At 38.2% G+C, this 8,725-nt stretch overlaps 1 protein-coding gene across 1 annotated transcript in view; it reads right to left on the bottom strand.

Moving 5' to 3' along the window:
• LRRK2 (leucine rich repeat kinase 2) overlaps positions 1-8,725 on the bottom strand; it is a 186,508-nt gene that overhangs the window by 24,524 nt on the left and 153,259 nt on the right. The window contains 1 exon segment of the mRNA XM_027768596.1: positions 508-678. Within this exon segment, the coding sequence (XP_027624397.1) occupies positions 508-678 (171 nt within the window).

Genomic DNA, 8,725 nt, shown 5'->3' on the forward strand with positions numbered 1-8,725 from the left:
AGAAAGAGAGAGACCAGGAAAGCACCCCCACCCAGCGGAGATGGCCACAATGCAATACCATCCCCTCTATTCTTTTGGGATTTGGGGCATGCACACATGTATATCTGGCATATTTTTCAAACTGGCAGGTCCAGGACTCAAACCACTCAGCCAGCCATGTGGAATTCAACTGTTTTAGCAACCATGCCATAGGCTTTCCCAAAGTAATTTTTTATGAGAACTAGAAATCACCAAATCTGAAGTTCTAACAGTAATTTCATTTTTGAGTATTTTTATAAATATATCAATAATATGAAATACACCAATATTAACTTGGGATTTAAAAAAACTTAAAAATACTCATTTTTTTTCATGTGATTTATTAAAATGTATCATGACATATAAAAATATGCATTAAACAAAAAAATTTTGGCTATGAAATGAAGTATATGTATAATGACAAATAACTTGGGAATAAAGCTAATGACATTAAGAAAAAAACTTCTTTGTAGATAACATAGAACTTACCAGGTAATTTCCCTTGTATTGCTAATTCATCAAACTCATTTGGAAACTTCAAACCCTCTACTATTCTACCTCCAGCTGTCAAAATGTCATAGAGTAGTAAACCAAATGAATAAACATCAGCCTGTTGGTTATAAATAACATTTCCTCTGGCAACTTCAGGTGCACGAAATCCTGAAAGCAAACAAATATAAAAATAAATACATCCAACACCAGAGCCTATACACCAGGAAGGCATATACTTGGGCTGTCTATCAAAAGAATCAGGAAAATGAGGTCTAAATCTGGCCATGTGTTCTCTATAAGGAAACGCCTTTATCAAATCAATGAAAAGAACTGTACCAGGACATTTCACCACAAAGTAGACCTCAGAGGATAATATACTCCTTCAATCTTTATTATAATATCATATAATCTTTTCTTTTCTTTTTTTAATAATTTGCCAGAGTGCATGTGTACTCCCTGAAGAGAGATGAAGAAAGAGGGAAGAAGGAGCAAGAAGGCACCCTCTATCTCCTCCATCTTTTCCTCCTTTCAGGACCTTGGGCATGCACAAACGTGGCCCAGTGCATTTTTCAAGCAGAAGTTCCGGGAAAACTACCCAGTCAGCCATGTAGGATTCAGCCACCTTCACCACCATACCCCAGATGGCCCAATAATCACATTATAGGCTCTTCAAAAAGATTACCTTGAAGAATAATAAGAGTAAACATTTAAAAAGAAATGTAGAACTATATCGCAATTAAAGAAATGTATTCTAAGAGGAAAAAATAATTTTTTTAAAGATGACGTACTGCAACATAAATGAAAGGAAAATGTGGGATCTAATTCTGGATAGACATAATATTATTAAGTATATAAAAAAACCAACTGAATCAATTTATGGTAAGAACAATTATTTTCTTTTTTCTTTTCTTTCTTTCTTTCTTTTTTTTTTTTTGCTAGAGGGTACGTGTGCTCCTCAGTAAGAGAGAAAAGGAAGAGGGAAAGTAAGAAAGAACCTCCCCCCAAGGGGATGGCCATGCCATAATCTCTTCTCCTCCATTTCTTCTTCCTGGATTTTGGGCACACATTCACACACATTCAGTGTGATTTTCAAGTCACTGAGTCCGGGACTTGACAATGCAGCCACCCATGTGAGATTCAACTGCATTAACCACCATGCCACTGGCTGGCCCTGAACATCCTTTTGGTAAGGAATCACATGCCAAATATGTTCAAAATGACATAGCATAATGCAATGTAATTTCATATATATATTCAGACATGAGGAGAGTAAGAGAGAGAAAAACAAGTAGGGCAAAAAGTTAATAACCAATGAATTCATGCATAAGCTATATGGGTGTATGTTGTTCTATTCTTTTCTATAGGTTTAAACATTTCCAAAATAATTATGTACATTGGTGAGAATGTACATAATTAAAGACCAGAAAGAAGTATATTCAGGGCCCAGAAAAATTCATAGCAATTACATTGCTGGACTCCCACATGACCGACTGTGGTTCTTGTTCCAGACCCAGTGGATTGAAACTCAAGCCAGTCACATGTCCATGCATGTCTAAGATCCTGTTAGAAGAATGAAAGAGAAGGGATTGCAGCATGGCCATTATCCCTAGGGAGTGATTTCTCACTTTCCCTCTCACTCTCTCTCTCTCTCTCTCTCTCCCCGACAAGCATATGCACCCTAAGGCAAAACCCCCTAAAAACAAAAAAAATTCCAAACATAATAGTGATTATTTCCATGTGTGAAATTATGTGTAAATTTTATTTTTTTTAAATTTTTCATAATAAACACATATGATTGCTATAATTATTGAAATATGTAGCCAGAAAATATAGCAAAGCATAACTTCATAGCTTTCAAGGAGAAAATGACTGAATTTGGAAAAATTCTATTTGACAGGGTCTACTAGCCAAAGATGAAGCTCAGCAGTCCGTTCCCTGGTTGAAGGAACACAAAGAATAAAAAGAATAGAGATACCACATTTGAGCATAGTAGCCACTTCTGTACTAATTTTTTTTTGGAGAGGTTTTTGCTATAGGACACGTGCGCTCACCAGTAAGACAGAGAGAGACAGAGAGACAGAAAGCGAGAAATCACCCCCCCGGGGGGTATGGTCATGCTGCAGTCCCTTCTCCCCCATTCTCCTCTTGGGATCTTGAGCACACATGCACGCGCACCCGGCATGAGGGTAAGCCACTGGGTCCGGACACGAACCACAGTCAACTACATGGGAGTACAGCTACATAGCCATTATGCTAACTGCTGGTGCCCTGTACTAATTGTTAACATCACATACACACACACACACACACACACACACACACATCATTATATATGCTGTATATACATACTACATACAATGATATATATCATATTGTCTATATACATATATAATATATAATATTGTTTTTATAATATGATAGTATATGTATATTATTTATATATTACATTAAGTTATAGATAAAATTTTTCAGCCATAAACATAGTATACATTTCCTAAGAATAAGGGCATAAAACTATAATATCATTCTTAATTCCTAAGCTAAAGAATTACATAAGTAATTAAGATAGTTCTAAAACATATCCCTTATGACGTATACCTGTGGTATAATGTAAATAAATCATAGTAGCTCCTGATTCATATCACTAACACATTTTGCAGACACCTTCTTGAACGTTTTATTTAATACACACAAAAATCTCTTAAGATAGACAGATGAATACTCCATTTTACAAGGGGCATAATCCTTTCATAAATATTAGGTGTTTTCTGAAAGCCATACAGCTAATAAATGGTAAAGTCAAGCATATTTAAAAAGAATGAGCTACCCACTCATTAACTAGTTCAGTATTGCTTCATGCCTACTCGCTTAGAATTTAAAAGGGATTGTGGAAGCTTATTTAAATCTTATCAAATTATTATTATTCATCTAACACACTTACTGGTATCTTCACTATCAAGGTACTAGTCAAGGACTATTAAAACATTCAGCACATTTTCCCCTTGACAATTCACTGTTAGAAACAGAATTTGGAAATGCAGGATCTTAGAGCAGGAGAAGACCCAGTGGGGTCATTTGTCTAATTTCTAAAATCTCATCCAATGCACATAGCTTTGTACAATAGTGTTTATCCCCCTAGGCATCAATTCATAGATCTCAGAGCTGTGCAGAAAGTTGGCATTTTTTTTTTTCCACAATCAGAGGACACTAAGTAATATAACCATGAAGGAATGGTAGAGAATATTTATTTCAACATGGAAATGCTTTTAACCTTCTTATCTTCTTCCTTTCAAAATAAATGTCTTCATTGATGTGATTCCCAGCATGGGAACATAATATTATGTATATATTCAAGAAGCCTCCCAATTATAATGTAATACCCTTCTGGACACATTTATTTATTTATTTATTTACTTACTTACTTACTTACTGCAATAAGGCATGTGCACTCGCCAGAGACGAAGAGTAGGAAAGTAGAAATCACCCCCCACTCCTAACCCCACCCGTGCCCTGGAGATGACTACACCGTGATCCCTTCTCCCCCATTCTCTTCACCCAATTTTGGGCACACGCATGCATGTATCTGGCCTTATACTCGAGCCACTGGATCCAAGACTCAAACTGTGGTTGGCCATATGGGAGTCCAACCTCTTAACCACCATGCCACCTGCTGGCTCTCCTGAACACTTCTTTTAGTTCATCAGTGAAGTCCCAGTATTCTTAAAGGCCCTAACAACTTCTCAATGAATACCATACAGCTATTCAGTGGTAAAGCCAGTATCATACCTGGCAAATATTCAATACAATTTTCCAAATGCATGAGTAAATAAATAAAAAAAAATATTTCCCTTAGAGATGTATCATAATAGTTACAATGTTAAAAAAAATTGAGAAAATATTATTTATTGTCTAAGAACTATTTTTAGATATCATTTTTCAGAGAAGTATGCATTTAAACAAATGCAACAAGCAAATAATGAAAAGATCCATAGATCAAGAGTATGAGAAATGTATGGGTTAGGTCTGAATACATGTCACAGAAACATTTTATTTTTTTCTTAATTTCAGAGACATATGACTAGATTATGTTTCATAATTGTTGTCATATGATAATCTATAATCAGAGAATATCATTTTATTTACACAAAGACTGCTGTATTTTTATGGATATTGATGGAGTTGAAGCCATCAGTCGGCATTTACCTTAGTCAACAGTGCAGCTGTAACAGGACCCAGAATTAACTGTGACTCCCAACAGTATAAAATATATCTGCTTGAATTAAAGTTGAAACTCCAAGTTGTTTAAAGTTGAAATTATCTCTCATATTTGCCTTTCAAAATGTAGAGTGTCACAACACCGTGGTCCTAATCAATAACCAAATAGCTTCCACTTCTGCATCCCCAGCTGTGAAGGTGCTGAGCCAGAGGCCCTGCTGAGGCTGCTTATGATCACATCTTGTAGTGCCCTACAGACATCTTTAACATTCCTTAAGTTTTTGTTAGTTACCTTATCTATACACTAGAAGTAGTCATTGGACCTACCTCAGTGGGTTTTAGGATTAAATGAGATCTTCAGTCCATGCAAAGGGCTAAGTGCAGCCAGGCACACTATTCATGCTCTAGAAAGGTTTGCCCTTCGTACTTCTCTCTAAGGCAGCCATGATCAACCCACACTGACATGTGCAAACAGGGTGAATCATCACAGTAAGAGGTATTACAAAAATGGACCCCAAAAAATGGACCAGCAGGTAGCATGGACGTTAAGGTGCTGGATTCCAGATGACCAACTCGATGGTTCAAGACCCAGACCTGGTGGCTTTAGAATCCCACTGGGCATGTGTACATCCATGCCCAAAGTGCCAAGAGGAGAATGGATGAGAAGGCATTGCAGAATGGCCATCCCCTTTGGGAAATCATTTCTCACTTTCCTCTCTTGTTCTCTCCCTGACACTCTCTCTCTCTCTCTCTCTCTCTCTCTGACAAGTACATGTATCTTAAAGCAAAGAGCTTAAAAAAAATTAACAAAGACATGCCCTTCTGTTTCTCCAGAAGTTTACATGTTAAGAGATATAACAATAACAGAACAATTATTAAAAGAAAAGACAAGGTGATAACAAATCATATAAGAAGGAGCTATTTTCTTCCAAAACACAAATGCATTGGAGAAAGAAAAATTCGGTAGTGCCTACAGTAGTAGTGAGCATTATTGTTATTTAAACTTTGAAACTGAGTTTAAGGCTGAGTTAATTAGAAGTATCCTCACAATAATGAATATAGTTGTTTTTTTTGTTTGTTTTTTGGGGGTTTTTTTGAGAGGTTTTTGCTATAGGGCACGTGCGCTCACCAGACAGAAAGACAGAGACAGAGAGACAGAAAGCGAGAAATCACCCCCCAGGGGGGATGGTCATGCTGCAATCCCTTCTCCTCCATTCTCCTCTCGGGATCTTGGGCACGCACGCACACTCGCCCGGTGTGAGTTTAAGCCACCGGGTCTGGGACTCAAACCGTGGTCGACTACGTGGGAGTCCAGCGACATAGCCATTATGCTAACTGCTGGTCCCAATGAATATAGTAATGATAGGAGAAAATCTGTGATAGCAAGAAAATCAAATGTTTATAATGTGTTAGAAATCCCCGGGGAAGAGTGGGAAGAGAACACATGGGGCCCTGGGTTTTCTGATACGGTCTCTCCACATTTATGGTACCATATGTCAATACCAGAGATAAAAAGGTACCAGGAACAGTATCCGACTCAGTACGAAGACTCAGGTGGATACTGAATTTTAGACAGGTTATGACCAAAAACCAGGAAATCATACACTTAAAATGAAAGGCCATGAGTATAACGAAGTTGAAGGAGCTGGCTGCTGGTTGGCCCAGACCACTGAGAGGAACAGTGAAACTCAAGCCCAAAAGCACAATCAATAGATACCAGAGAAACCCCCTGTCCCACTAGGTGGACAGACTTCAACAGCAGAGACTGGGTGGGAAATTCAGGAGAACTGCAAGGCCCATGGAAGTACCCAGACACCTTACTGTCACATGAGTATATTGAGCAGATACTTCGAGATACTTCACTGTCCCGTGCATACTTTTACTAGGTGGGAGTGTGTGTGTTAGGCCTGTGGAATTCCAAGATTGTCTGTCCAAACCCATAGTTGACAATATTTGCTATCGTGGTTCTTTTGTTTTGTTTGTTTTTATAATAACTAAGATTAAATATTTAAACTTCCTCAAGTTCATGTTAGAGTTGCATGTGGTCTAGGAGACAGACCATGAGATTTAAAGCTACGTAGCACTGAACGAAGTTCTCCTTTTGACTAAGCTCTCATCTTGGCTTCTATTGTTGTATAATTTCACTGAGCCTCAGTTTCCTCATTTTACAAATGACAAAGCAACAGCTAGCTTTTGACCCTGGCACAAGGATAAAGGACACGATCTCTAGACTACCTGATACTGAGCCTGGAAGGCAGCAGATGTCTAAGAAATTACAGTTTTTTTAATCTTATTTATTTATGTATTTATTGAGAGAGTGAGAGACAAAGAGAAAGACAGAGGAATACAGGGATACTCAACAGGGTCTTGTCCACAACCCTTCCCTCAGCCTTCAGCAAGTCAGGAATATCGGAGTACCCATGGGCATACCTGGCATATTCAGGCTGACCCAGGATCTGAACCTGACCTTTCCCATATGGATCCAGTATCTTGCAGCAGCACCCTAACCCCTGTACCAGAGCAGCTAGGCCAATAACTATTTTTATTATTATTGAACAATTCAGAGACTCTTAGCTAGAATACATACTTTGAGGTGTTTATGAGAATACACACTCTACTTGCAAACTACAGCTATGCAAAACAAAAGAGAAAGCATTCATTTGGAACAAAAATAAAATGAGGCATTGAAATCTGGGGCTTTGGCTAATTTACACTGGAAAGGAGGGCTTAGGGCAAGGGTTGGACACAATCAGGTTTTTTTGCCAAGTGAGCTACCCTCTAGCATATTTTCTTCTGTCACCATGTTTTAATTGAACTGCAATCAAGATGTTGTAAAGCCACTTGTAACTTTATTTACAAATAACTAACTATGTAAGATTTTCCTACAGACAGAGCTGTCTGCCCTCACACAGATGCCAACTCCTGGACTTTCTGTCTTGGCTCAGATTGAATTCTTAGTTCATACAAATCACTGACCCTGTGACAGTTCCTTACTAATCACAACATGAGATTCTGATGATCAATAGAGTAGAAGGGAGTGAGAGCTGAGACAGGGAGAGAGGATTCCATGGGGTACACTGATGTGGGAAGAACATGGCAGAATGTAAGACCTCGGGAGCACAAAAGCACAGTGCTGTGCAGGAAGTAGACTGTCACAGGAGGTAGAGTCAAGGAGCAGAAGCAGTGACAGGATTATTCGAACAGGCAAGATAAGAAAGGGCTGCAGATGACTCTAGAAAGCAACATTAAAATCTAAGATAAGAGAATGATGTCAATGATTTCTGGAGGTTACACATGAGATGGAATCCAGAGTGGGTATGCTTCACTTTTCATTGACTCATCTGTGTCTGCAAAGCCCCATAAGGAAGCTACATTATTTATAAGCATTGAAGTATTTACAACTTATAAATAATGAAGAAAGAAAATTGAACTGCCTGTTTAAAGTCCTACACTTTTGTATCAACCCATTAAAAAGGTGAAAGTACACTTCTATGAATAACAATGCAACACAGAAAACCCCAAGTTCCAAATACCTTATTGCAAAATTCTTAGAACCACAAGTATTTAGGGACCAAAAGTATTTAGTATTTACATTTTTGCCATAGGGCTCCTATGCTCTCCAGAGAGAGACAAAAAGGTCAAAAATGAGAAATCTCCCCCAGGGGGGAATGGCCACGCTGCGATCCCTTCTCCTCCAGTCTCCTCTTGGGGTTGGGGACATGCACACCCACGTGTCCAGCATGATTTTCAGGATGCCAGGTCCGAGACGCAAACTGTGGTCAGCGATGTGGGAGTCCCGTGCCTTAACTGCTATGTATCTGATGGCTCCTATACTTTTTATAATTAAATACACTAATAACATTTTTAGGTGTTAATGGGACCTAGATTAAAATTTTAGTTGTTACTTTTTATCCACCTCTAGAGTCTTTAAAGATTTAATTAATTAATTATTTTTTTAAATTTGCTCTAGGGCATGGTGCTCACTGGAGAGAGAGGGAAA

Source organism: Tupaia chinensis, unplaced genomic scaffold (genome assembly GCF_000334495.1).
Source record: "Tupaia chinensis unplaced genomic scaffold, TupChi_1.0 Scaffold146971_1, whole genome shotgun sequence".
In the NCBI taxonomy this organism is placed as follows: Eukaryota; Metazoa; Chordata; class Mammalia; order Scandentia; family Tupaiidae; genus Tupaia; species Tupaia belangeri.